Genomic DNA, 13,440 nt, shown 5'->3' on the forward strand with positions numbered 1-13,440 from the left:
TGATTCACTAACTTGTTTTCACCTTTTAAGATATTTACTTTTCATTCATTCTTCTTTTTCTTCTATTCCTACTAGGGAAAGTGAAGTTTTATCTATGCAATTTGATAAGGCAAACTATACTCACTCTTAACTTTTTGATATTATCCAGTTTCTTGGTGCATGTACTTGAAATCAAGCAGTGAATTCCAGGAAGTCAGTGTTTGAGTTCAATGGATAACCAATTGAATATAAAATGGATTAGGTTTTTTGATAAATGTAATCGAAATTATTTCAAAGGGAGTTACACAAGAAAACCCAAAATTATGATTCCATTAGCTATAATAAAAAGAATGTCCTTGTTATTCCTTTTGCTTCAGGCTAGAAACTCACCTAGAAATGTTTTCCTATTCACAGTGTCTACTTTGTACATTACACTATCTTCTATATGTTACTTGTAGTTGTGGGATTATGTTCCAGCAAATATTTTGTTTTCATTGTTTCCTGCTTACTATATTGATTCCAGAAGAAAGTCTTCTCTGACAAAATGAAATGTTATGAGATATTTTATTCTTTCATCCTTTTTGGGGATTATTGTCCAGTTCCTAGCCATATTCTCCATGTGCTTTGCATTAACACTGCTTTTATGTCTTTCTTGCATGGCTGCCTTCTTGTTTCTATTTTCTTACATCCAGAGTAAAGCAGTCATAACTAAAATTTTTAAGTGAGAGGACATTTTAAGATATTCTATCTGAAAGTTAATATTGTAAATTTCCTCTGTTTGTAATTAGGAAATTAGATTACATTTACATTACATTAGATTACATTTCTGAATAATACAAATAATGATTTTGCTACTTCTGTCATAGATAGTCCTTTAGCAACTGAATTACACTGATAATGAAAATGAAAAATTTGGAATTATGGAAAATTCACAACCTTAATTCCCCTTATTAGTATAGCCTTGCCATTGCTAGCTGCCATACTGTCTTTTTTTGAGGGGAGGAGAAGCATCATCTGCATTATATTGTCTAGTAGTTGGTTGCTATTTGTGTATACCCAGAATTTCATAGACATTTAACGAGAAAAGTGAAACAAATGATAAAACATAGTAATTTATTATCCCTAAAAATCTTATATTGGTAAATGGGATAGGGGTAGGGAATAGACCTGGTATATTACTGATATAAGTAATTCGTGAAAAAAGTCTCTCTACTTATACAGATCAGCATATCCTATGCTACTCTTAGAAAATTTTCTAGAGTAGAGGCGATATGCTGGAAAACAGATTAAAATGTAATTGAGAAATATTTAACAAAATAAATAAAAATACAACAGAACATAGATAATATGATGTTAATGGGTTTTTTGTTGTTTTTTTTTTAAGTCAATATGCTGCCAGCAGGGATCCCCCTGTACTGTTTAGTGGCCTGTTTTTTGGTTTTTTTTTTAGTTTGACATCACAAGCTTGGAAGTTTGGGCAGATTGTGATTGGCCATGGGTCATTGCATAGGTCAGAGCTAAGACTTGAATCCTGGCTTCATTTTATTCCCTACACCACATAGCCCTCTCTTTGGCAGATGATTTTCTAGACATTGAAAAGATGTTTCCACAAACCCTGGATGCAGAACAAATCTTTCTGGAAGCTATATAGCCCCACTAGTTTGCTATTACATTGAAAAATAGAAATCCTATGTGATAAACTTGTCCTCGCCTCAAGCTCACTTTGATCTTTCAGGTTTTGTTGCTTTTGATTAATTTATAAAACATTAAGAACAGTGTCATCAATTTTTGTGCTACCAGAGTGGAAAATGCGTATGAAGCCATGCGGAATGCTAATATTTTTTCCTCTTTAAAAGAAAAACATTCATTGCCTATAGGATATATTTTAAATATCTGCCCTTGGGATGCATTTTGAAATTATTTTCAAATTAAACTGAATACGTTAAACCTTCCTTGAAACTTTTTTGTTTTTACATATAACAGTAACAATGGATTTTTGTTTTGTGTGTGTGTGTGTGTGTGTGTGTGGTGTGTGTGTTAAAAAAGATTTCATAGATATAGAAAAGTAAGTTTTCTCTTGAGCAATGGAAATCTGCAATAACTCTTACAACTTCTAACCCTACCAAGTTGCATAGATTATTTGAGAAGTTGTGACTTGCTCAATGTTAGACAACCCCTGTGTATGTTAGATTCAGTACTTAAACCTAAGTTTTCTTGACTCTGAGCAGCTCTCTATCCACTATTTTGTGCTGTCTTTCATCCTTTGAGTAAATTTTTTATTTTACTAGAGTTAGTAGCAACAAGCATAGTCTGAAAAGCCAGCAATACATCAGCCAAAATTCTAATTTGTATTTTATTAAAACTGCAAATAATAAAAAATATTCAATTTTTCAGTTCCAGCATTAGAAATAGAAGTCTTTTATAAGCATTTTTCTATAAATTTTTATATTTTTTTTGTTTTCTAAAGCAAAATCAAAATGGGAAGAATTCATGGGCAAAGTAAAAGTTGCATGGGAGTCAGAACAATTCTGTGCCCTGTAAATAAATATCTATGCTGATTTCTAAAAATAAAAAATTAATTAATTAATAGTAGATCTTATTGATGTGCTTAAGTATTTAATCCATATGCTAGGTTAAAGGTCTAAGGAATGGAAAGATCATTTTCATTAAGAATGAAAAACCTTTAAAACTCATTACAGACATCTCTTTTGAATTTTAGAAGAATTCATATTTATTACAATGTATGTTGTTCTTACGATCTGTATTTATCATGTAGAATCTAAGGATGTCTTGTTCAAATGTTTTAAATTCCTTGGTGATGGATGCTCAAAACTAAAAGGTCATAAAATTATTGTGATTGATGTGTTTTGTGTCAAATTACAATTTTGGGAAGTCATACTTCCAATCATCTGTTATCCAGAGTAATTAAGAGAGAGGGAATATTTAAGGAGCCTTTTATTTTCTCTTTATCTGAACCATGGTGGTGTGGAACCTTTCCTTCTTAATGCACTTAACTTGTACACTTAAGTTATAGCAGAATGATCCTGGTTAGGGTAATTTATGGTATTCCTTTCCTTTGGGACTCTAGATTCCATTAACTGAGAGTGAGCAACATAATCCCCTTTCTGTGGGTAGAATTTTAGTATTGTGGTCACCACTATCTGTGAGTTAGTATCTGCTAGGACAAATGGAAAGCTTCAAACCATTACATCCCTTATAGAATTCAACATTTATAGCTCTGTACATTTCTAGAATTTGTAACATTAAAAAGGGGGCTTCCATGCAGGGCAGCACTTTTCACTTCCTTGACCCCCTGCTGCTGTTTGTATCAGGAGCAATTACAATTTGATTAACTAATAATCCCTCATTGCTGCCTCTCCAATTCCTTATTTTCCATCTTCATGGAGCTCTAGTGTTTACATAGCAGAGCAACAACATTTCCTCAGCCATCTGGCTCAGGAGAAGAGGCACCTAAACAGAATCATCAAAAACAAAGAACACAAATGAGCAAGATCAGAATAGTATGAGATGTGAAAAACAGGAAAAGGTGAAGAGAAAAGAGCCAGAAATACCACCATTTTGTTGTAGAGATGAAAGCAGAGTCCAGGGATGTTTTGAGTTGAAGGCTCTCCGTTTACTAGGAAAGGAAGATTCCTTTTGCTTTCTAGAAGAGAATAATACACATGAAAGTGAGTAGTTAAACTTTTTCCAAATCCCTAACAGAGGCAAGCTATTAGCTAAAGAAATTATAAATGCATTGGAGGTTTTATCTCATCCTTCCCTATTCTTGAGAAGTATGCCTGCATTTGATTTGGCAACTTGCTCTTTCTTCAAGAAGAGACTGTACATTCATGAAATATATCCACATTTCCTTAATAAAACATCACCAAGAGGTTGTTTTCAAATGTTCTGCCCTACTGTGAGGAGAAGACATTGTGTTGGTATCCTCAGTGCCAGAAATTACTGGAATTATTTAGTGCCTGTCTGAATAGATTTTTAAATGAATGAAATTATTTTAAATTATATTGCAATTACTATTCAAATGCTCCTAATACCGAAACTTATGAGAACTTTTTTTTTTCCTCTTTGGGGATAGCCAGTTGTGCGTTGGCTGGTTTTGCTGAAATATAGTCAAACTAACTTTTCCTTGGTGCTTTGCAGGGGTTCTTAATTAAAAGAAAAATAAAAGCAAAACTCACAATTACAGCAAGAATACGACTAATTAACTTGATTTTTGTCATTGCTTGCCGTGGCTTCACCTTTCCTTCTATGTATTGCTCTCATGCTTCCTAATGCCCTAGCAGAATGCATCGACAGATCGTCGAGGAGAGTGGGAAATCCAGCCCAGCCGGCAGACAAATACCTCGTACCTGACATCTCACTTGGCTGCAGACCGGCATGGGGGATCAGTGCAGGTATTGCCTATATTGCCTTTTTCTGACCTTCCTAGCTTCTTGGCTTTTGGAATGTTGGCATGCTTCTGAATCTCTTCTATCTTTGGGATGGAAACTCCTACCCAAGGGTAAGCCATTCTTCATATTTTTGGCAGAACTATTCATACACTAATTTTTGGTTTAATTGAGCTAACTGAGATATTGATCTCATACCTAGAAAATATCAGGGAACTATAGGGATGTCACTAAACAAACAACTGACGTCCTTATGATTTCAAATGTTGGTTTCTGATAAGATAAACTACCTGATAGAAATCCTCCATGATAAACTATATAATCTGTCTTCAGAATAGTTTGGCCAATTTAAACATAAATCTGAATTTAAAAAACAACAAACATTTGAAGGTTTAAGAGCTAAATTAGTTTAGCCAGTCAGAAGTTGGACTGGGAATAAACAACACTGAATCACAAATTATGTTGAGAAAAAACCCCAAGATAACCTTAAGGCACACTAGTACTTATAAGTAGTACTTTAATTAGCTTTGGCAAGAAGTCATGTGAGACTTGCTTAGCAGTGGCCGTGTTGATGCATATACCCTATATGAGAATATGATATCGGTATATTTTGACTAGGGATTCAAGAGAATGAGTACTAAAAAGACTGGCTCCTTAAGTTTTCTTCATCACTGATTATATTAACTTTGTTCTATAATTTTTTCTTACATTGATTATTGACCAGATTAGTTACTATGTACTTGCATCAAGGATGATCCATGTAGAAGTCTGTCTTAATTTATTTTCAGTTTGAAATATCTTAGAGAAGTTGTAACGCAATTTGGAATTAGATTGTGACATTTACATGAAGTTGGGAATACTGCAGCCCATTCTCTGCAATGATTTGATAGATTGGAAGAACTATGAAGATCACAAACTCCATGGCATGGGGAATACACAATTTGATTTGATTTCCAAATGTGGAATTTTAATTTTTAAATTGAGTTTGATTTAAAATTCATTGTTTCGGGGCAGCTAGGTGGCGCAGTGGTACCAACCCTAGAGTCAGGAAGACCTGAGTTCAAATTTGACCTCAGACACTTAACACTTCCTAGCTGTGTGATCCTGGGCAGTCATTTAACCCCAATCACCTCACAACCTCCCCCACCCCCAAATTCGATATTTCACATGTCATTTTTTTTTCTCCTTATCCCTTCTTCCCTCTCCTCTTTCAAACAAAATCCCACCTTTGGTCTGTGAGAAGAAAGTGCCACTAAGTTTCATCTAGCATACTTGTGTTTGTACTTGTGCCTGGTAGTAGTTGTGTTAAACTCATAAAAAATAAATGTAAAGTTCTGTATTTAAATTTTTTTTTTAAGTCACAAAATGCAGGGTGATTGTATGAACAATAAACAGTTCAATTTTAAGAAGATTTTTCAGGGCAGCTAGGTGGCGCAGTGGATAGAGCACCAGCCCTGAAGTCAGTAGGAGCTGAGCTCAAATCTGACCTCAGACACCTAACACTTCCTGACTGTGCGACTCTGGGCAAGTCACTTAACCCTAATTGCCTCAGGGAAAAAAAAAAAAAAAAGACTTTTCAGTTTTTGCAGGCTAAGTTCAGTGAGATTTGATAATGTAAGATGGAAACTAAAATTGATTTATCCTAGGTATACTAATGGAAACATAGTCAGATAACATCTGGAATATTCTTTTCAGTTTTATGTCATGTTATAATAAAGAATAGTAATCTGGAGCTTATCCAAAGGGTGGTAATCAAGACAATAAAAGAACTCAATACCATGCCATGAGAGGATCAGTGGTAGGAAAGGAGGCTGTTTAGCCTTGAGAAGAGGGGCCATATCAGGAACATGTTAGCTGTCTTTGACCATTTGAAAACCTGCCATACATAAAATTCGTTGTGCTTAGACCCAGGTGAAAGAAGCAAATGGCAGTGTATGAAGGGGATAGAAAGGCAAAATTTGACTTAATAATATAAGAAAAGGCTAACATAAAAATAACAACTGTTCAAAAGTGCGATGGGTTGCCTTTGAGGAGGTAAGGTTGCGTTACCAAACATATTCAAGTGAAAATTGAATGAACTCTACTAATTCTAAACCCTCAGAGGTTCCTTTCAAATTTAAAGTACTGTGATATTCTATATTTAGAGTTTTTCTAGGCCAAATTCTGACAGCATTTCCCCAACAATATCAGGTTAATACTTACTGTATCTCTAAAATTGTGGGCAAAAAAGATTCTAGTCTTAATTTTTCAACCCTGAACCAAAATCATCATGCCATTATTTTGGCAAGTACTACATTTTTCAGAAACAGTCTATTGATACAATAACAATTCAGTGGTTGGCCTGATTAGAATATTTGCAATTAACATGTCTCTAGATATAGTCATAATATGCTGTACCTGAAGAGAGGAAATCTAATAGTGCCTCAGCTTTCAACTGCTTCTTTAATTTAATATTCAGGTCTTCAGAGTTCCTAGATTTTGAAAATTGTCCCTGCACTTAAAGTGCTCCTGTGCAAAAATATGTCCAAATTCTGAGATTAAATATATTTTGATGTTTTACAAAATTGCCTTTGAAGCCATTTTAATTAGATTATCTAGTTGATTTCTCATGAATCTTACTAAATAAATCAAGATTGTAGGATTTTAAAATTATATTTAGCATTTAGATTGTAAATTACTTTATAATCTTTTTATATCTATTAATTATTGCAAACACATAATTACAATGGTTCAGTGACTTGAGTATTGGCCATATTCTCTAAAGAAGTCAACAAAAAATATCACCAGCTATGTTCACAACCTGAGCTAAGTCAGGCTTTTCTGAGCCTTAGCACCTTCATTTGTCAAATGAGTGAGCTGGTCTTCCAACTTCCAAGGTCTTTGTTTCTGTGAATAATAAATCAAGGTGGTGTTGAGAAGTAGGGAGTAAAATTCTGACTATCACTGGAGCACTACTGACCTTTATCCTCAACTCTGGGTCTATCTTTATTTATGCTCCCTGGATATTGTTAAATAAATACTTGATTCTAAGAATTTTGAGAGCCTAAAGAGAATAAAACTTTTATTTTAAGATGAAAGATATTACTTTGTCATATCTTTTAACCTATGGATAATTTGAAGAAATACATTTTCTCTTGGCCCTCTATGAAATTTAATTAAGGAAAGTTGTTAACGATAGTATTGATCTTATATAGAGAGCAGCAAATGGGGATATATGAATTAAAAGGAAAAAAAAACTTTTAAAAATAAGTTCATGCTAGATATTAACTTAGAACCACACTAATGAGATGATTTGTTCATTTCTGTCCCAGAATTTAAACTATGTGATACTTAACCCAGTGTCCTATCTACTGAACCATTTTAACAAGAGTTTTTTGGATAGACCAGCCTAGAATTGTGCCTCACGCCAATCTAGAATTTTAGAGTATATAGGTTCATAAGGCAGCAATTAGTATTTATTGGGGGGAGGAGGCAGGATGTTTTATTTTTTATTATATCCAAGTAGAAACCTTAGTTTTCCATGTTTTCCATTGACTTATGTACCTCACTTTCTGTTCTTTTTAATATGGAATAAACTCCACTTCAACTTCACTTAAACATATGTTAAATACTTGCTATGTATAAGACAGGATTGGGCATTGGAGAAACATCACTAACTAAAACAAAGTCCCTCTTTTCCAACTGCATTAACATAATTAAAGCTGTAGAGAGGCAAGAACACTGGATTGAGGGCTCTTTACCCTTCCTCTCTCTTGTATTGTAACTTTAAATCAATCTCTTCATCTATCTGGGTCTCAGTTTTCTCACTTGCAAAAAGCAGCTTCTAGTTTGGTTGATAGATTTATAATATTTTGTGTTTCTACAGAGCTGCTCTTGAATGGCTTTTTCTCTAAAAGTCTGATGCTCACAGAAGGAATTTAATAATAGCCTTCTCACAGATATGCAGTTAGAATTTTAGCATAAGAAGCACATGAAAAGCATGAAAAATGAGAAAATGAACCATTTCTACATCAGGATGAAAAATCAATTAAGACAGATTCTTCAGCTTTTGAACTTTTTCAATACTTCAAGTATATTTTAAAGGACACTCTTGTTCAAGTACAGGTTAGGTTAGATACCTTCTGAGTCTTCTCTCTACTGTAATAGTTAGGGGTGTTGTGATCTTCAGTTCCAAGATCTATTAAGTGCTTTCTCCAAGCAGCAATTTGAGTGTTTCTTGTGAGCCCTGTTGTAAAACTACAGATAACTTTTGCCAATGGACTGCTACAAAATAAAAGCTACTCTTTTATACATGATATCTTTTTCTTCTAAAGCCAAGAGTGTCCTGGCTCACAATCACAGTTAGCTTTCTTGTGTTAATGTCATATATTTTGTGATTGTTGGGGTGATAGTACCATGATAGCAAACTTGATCTTCACTCTTCTTTTCGGAATGTTTGTTTTTCAAAATATCTTTACAATGTTGCTATTGAAAAGTGTTCAAAGAGCTTGTTATCTAGTGTTGACTTGCCATTTGGAACTTTATAGTTCCAGGATGAGATTATAGATGGATAATGAAATATACAGTCATTCAGCTCCACTCTGCAGTTTTTTTCATGTCTTTTAAGTCATGGTGTCTGAAGTCTTTTAAGTCATGGTGTCTGAAGTGATGGTGAACCCAGAGAATCCCATCTGGCAATATTGGGTGCCTGCATAAACAAGGTTTAAAACAAAAAGAATAAAACGTAATTGCTGCAAGTAGGAAAGGTGTGAGTAATATGATATTTATCTAAATTAATATACCCAGGTTATAGTTGAAAAGATTAGTCTATGAGAAATGTCATTAGCACTGAGACAAATTAAGGTTGGTTATTGGGAGGATGAAGAGAATTTTATTATAGTCTGCCATGTCAGCAGCGAAGGCACAGAAATCCTATTACTTGAATAACTTCAACAGGAGCTGGCCAAAGCCCCAGAGAAGTTTCTGAAGAAAATTTTTTGAGAAGTTATTATTTCTTAGGCATATTATTTCTTCTTTTTTTGTAAGGTTTCTTGGGACCTGATTTTCAGATCTCTGAATTCATGTAATTATAGTCTTATAAACTGAAAGAGGAATCATTCTTCAAGTTGTTTTACCCTTTAAAGAAAAACTGTGGCATTTTTAATTTCATGGCTAATTAGAACAAACCTTCACTCAAGGAAGAAGCTCTGCGAATTTGTTACATCATCTGCAGAAATACTGTTTAGGTTTTGTTTTTTCATCTGTTAACACATCTCAAAGCTTAAACACTCAATTCCTAAGGCATTGTTATTCTCCAGACAAAACTAGAAATTTCAGGGACTGCCCAATTGAAAGCCTTGCCTTGTTTTTTTTTTTTTATATTTTTATTTTTTTTTTTTTTTTGTCCAGTGTGAGCTCTCTTCCTCCCTCCCCCCAGAGCTGCCTGATCTCTGATTCTGGCAGACAACTAGAGAGCAGGCTTTGTTACATTCTGCCTTTTTGTTTCAGGTGGTAAGCTCAACAAATGGAGAGCTGAACGTTGATGACCCAACGGGAGCACACTCCAATGCACCCATCACAGCGCATGCCGAGGTGGAGGTAGTGGAGGAAGCTAAGTACGTTCTTCTTTCAGTGGGTTTTTTGATCATGGATTCATAATCTCCCCCCCCCCCTTTAACCTTTTACTTTGAATATTTGATGCTTGTTTCCATAACCTTTCTTCTTCAATCTTGCACTTTGGGGGTTGGGGATGGGTACTCTTGCATGTTACCTTATTGCTGTTGCTGATCTCTCTTAGCTGTGATGCCTGCAGAATGCCATTTTTTTTGCCAAGAAAACATATGGCAGAGAAAATTAGTAAATCAAAATGATTATATTATTAAGAAGTACAACCCAGTAGTCCTAGGCTTCATAAAAACAGGCCTCCCTTCTTCATGTGGAATGTATTTTTTAAAAAAATCCTCTAAATTCAGATTGTTGGCCTTGGTGGTCTTAAATTAGTGGTTCTACTGCCACTTTGTCCTTTCTATATCCCTGATTAAGTGGAGTGTGATTGCAACAGGGTGGATTATATAAATAATTTCTAAGTCTCCGGATGAAGAAGAATATTTGGAAGGGAAAGAATTTACAGTATGTTTCATTAACATGAATGGTTGAGAGTTACTGCTTTGCCCTTTTCTGCTTCTTCTGCATGTGTATTTCCCTTCTTGCATGGTCCACGTTTAAATTTTTTGAAACAAGGGTATAGAGTAACTCAGGAAGAGGGTGGGGAAACATCATTTCCATCACTTTTCTTCCTTGACCTCATGACAAAGTAAAGCCAAATTTGGATTCCAACAAGAGTCTTTTGGGGAAGTTTGCCATTTGGTTACTTATTTATTTTTCCAGTGCTAGCCAACTTTGGGTGGAAACCTTTGAGTCCCTTCATTGATTAATATCCAAATGAATAATCAAGTTGCTTTGCTTCTCTGAAACACAACATGTTAAAAGGATCTCTTTTTCCTGGGTAGTCTCATGGGCCCTCAATAGCTTGAATAAAAGTAAAGAAAAAGTAAAGAAATATCCCAGTTTGAATGCATTTTCAAACAAGCAAACAAACAAAAAACAAAACCATGAACTTGTGTCTTCTTTCTTCTCCCATCTTAACATGGGTTTAACATATTTCCTTATTCTGTTCTCCTTGACATTATTTGCTAAACAGATTTTCCTTTGGAAATTGCCTTTCTTTGAATTGTACAAATTAACTTAAAATCTCAATAGAGTGCCACTGAAGATGAATTGGGCTTCAGTTCTCCATTTGAGTGCCTCCCATACTGTCACTGAGTTTTATATTCAGTTGACTTTGCTTCCAAAGGGCACCTGCTTCCTTTTCAGCATATTAAGAGGCATAATTGACATAGATGAGGGATAGGGACCACACCTGTGATTTGATTTCATTTGTAAGAATACTGTCTTAAATGACAACATTGCAGGTCATATTATCTAAAATTTTTTAGAGCACTAAGAGATTGAGTGACTTAAGTGTCACATCCAGGATGTGTTGGAGGCAGGACCAGAACCCGGTCTTCAAAGCAAGCCCTCTGTCCTTTTCATCACATTGCCTCAGTAATTGAGACACAAACCAAAGGTAGTTTTTGGTAGGAAACCATTGTTATTGTAAAGGGATAATGTCTTTATTCCAGGAAATGTGCTGAATTTTCTTTTCACCATTTTTAAATACAAAGCTATAGGCAGCATATTGCAATTTGGCCCAGACACTGTGCTATTAAGATTAATTAAGAGTTGTTCTCACTCCTGCCACCTTGATCCTTCACCTCTTAGAACTTTTGTATAAGGATTGCTTGGAAGAAAGGAAGTAAGGAAGGCAGGAAGAAAGGCTATAGGAAAAAGAGGAAAGAAGTCAGCATTTATTAAGTGCCTACAATGTCAGGCACTGTACTAAATGCTTTACAAATTTTGTCTCCTTTGCCCCTTAAAACAAATCCTGAGAAGTTGGTGCTCTTTATTATCTGGTTAAGTGACTTGCCCAGGGTCAATATCTAATAAATATCTGAGATCAAATTTAAACTTAAGTCTTCTTGAACCCAGGCCCAGCACTTTGCCCATTGCATCACTTAGCTGTTGTGTTTAGATGTGAACCCACATCATATATACTATATGTAAAATATGATACAGATTTTCTATGCTTCCCATAAATGTAATAAATACAAATGCCATGGGATAATTCATCTCTCACAAAGGAACACACTCATTTCATTACATTTTGGTTAACTTGTACATTAATTGTGTGTATGTGTGTGCGTGTATGTTTTGCATATGTGATATAGAACTTTTCCCATACTAGATTTAACTGGTAAATTCAAAACCCTGGTTATAAGTTAATTTGAAAAAAACATTTCTAAAATTTCTATTGAGCCATTCACTATGAAAGGACTACTGTTCCTACAAACACGGTCAGAAATAGAGGAATGGATGATACATAGAATTAGTTAGCCATTTGAGATTATCTGTATATCCTCAGTTTTAAATTTTATTTTCTAGCATTTATCCAGACCTTTTTTGAATTTCCTATGGTAATCACTACCATTCTCAAGATAGTGACCAATTTATCTTCCCTAACAATATTATAGGACTCTTACTTTGTTTTAACTCTTTTTTGGCTTTCTGTAGGAAAACTTTTAGAATAACTGTAGCCATGAGAGCATTCTTCTATAATAATATTCTTCTATATAAGATGATGCCTCAGCTACAATGTTTGGAATAGCCTGCAAATTCCCTTAATGCTGTGATATCACTTGCCATTTCTGGGCAAAGTGTAGATTTTGCTTTGTGGTGAGTTTGATTCTTTGAGACATTGGCAATTTCTAGGCTACAGAACTTTACCCCCAATATTTGATTTTGTAATATTCATCTATATTACAGTACGGAATTGAAAGACACATAATATTACCTTGACTTTCCTTAAAAAGGAATGGCTCTGATTTCTTTTATGCAAGATAACATTAGTTGAGTATTTTTATAAGGGAGCAACTTTAGTTTGGAATAAAATAAGAGGTCTTGATGATTCATTGACTAGTATGGAACAGACATGGGTCATTTATTCACAGAAAATAATATTAGTGAAGATCATTACAATTATGTTTAAAGTAGATTTAAACAAAATTAAGGCTCATTAGTATCCCTTTTGGGGTCAGTCAGCTATTATTGACTTGAAGTCAGTTCATCTGAAATCTTTTTCACATGTTTAGTGGGACAAGAATTAAGTCACAGCTTTTCCCACACAGGCACCAAATAATAGGAAACATAGAAAGGTGAGAGATTCCTATGCTCCATCTTAGAGTTACCATAAAGCTAACCCGGTAGCATTTTATAAGGTCTAAGAGTGCCTGTTTTCTTGTTGGAAGTCAGGAACAACCTTTGAACTGCTTTGGTTTCCTCCAGGCAACACCATTTGCTCTCTCTCCTCAATAGTCCAGATCCCTTTGTATTTTCTAATAGCAACCTTTCCTTAATGGCCCATCCTGGCCCTTCCCCTCAAATCCTCCCCCCAACCCCCCATCCTTCACTGAGATTC

General features: G+C 34.7%; 1 protein-coding gene across 6 annotated transcripts in view; it reads left to right on the forward strand.

Annotated features, from left to right (window-relative positions):
- The window catches only part of CSNK1G1 (casein kinase 1 gamma 1), a 241,641-nt gene that overhangs the window by 222,029 nt on the left and 6,172 nt on the right, over nt 1-13,440 (forward strand). For 5 of the 6 annotated variants that reach the window (XM_074294846.1, XM_074294844.1, XM_074294845.1 and 2 more), the window contains 2 exons: nt 4,284-4,394; nt 9,876-9,982. In XM_074294846.1, coding sequence (XP_074150947.1) covers nt 4,284-4,394; nt 9,876-9,982 — 218 coding nt within the window. The remainder of the gene's footprint in view (nt 1-4,283; nt 4,395-9,875; nt 9,983-13,440) is intronic. The other variant, XM_074294849.1, reaches the window with a different exon arrangement.

This window comes from Sminthopsis crassicaudata, chromosome 2 (assembly GCF_048593235.1).
Source record: "Sminthopsis crassicaudata isolate SCR6 chromosome 2, ASM4859323v1, whole genome shotgun sequence".
Taxonomy (NCBI): domain Eukaryota; kingdom Metazoa; phylum Chordata; class Mammalia; order Dasyuromorphia; family Dasyuridae; genus Sminthopsis; species Sminthopsis crassicaudata.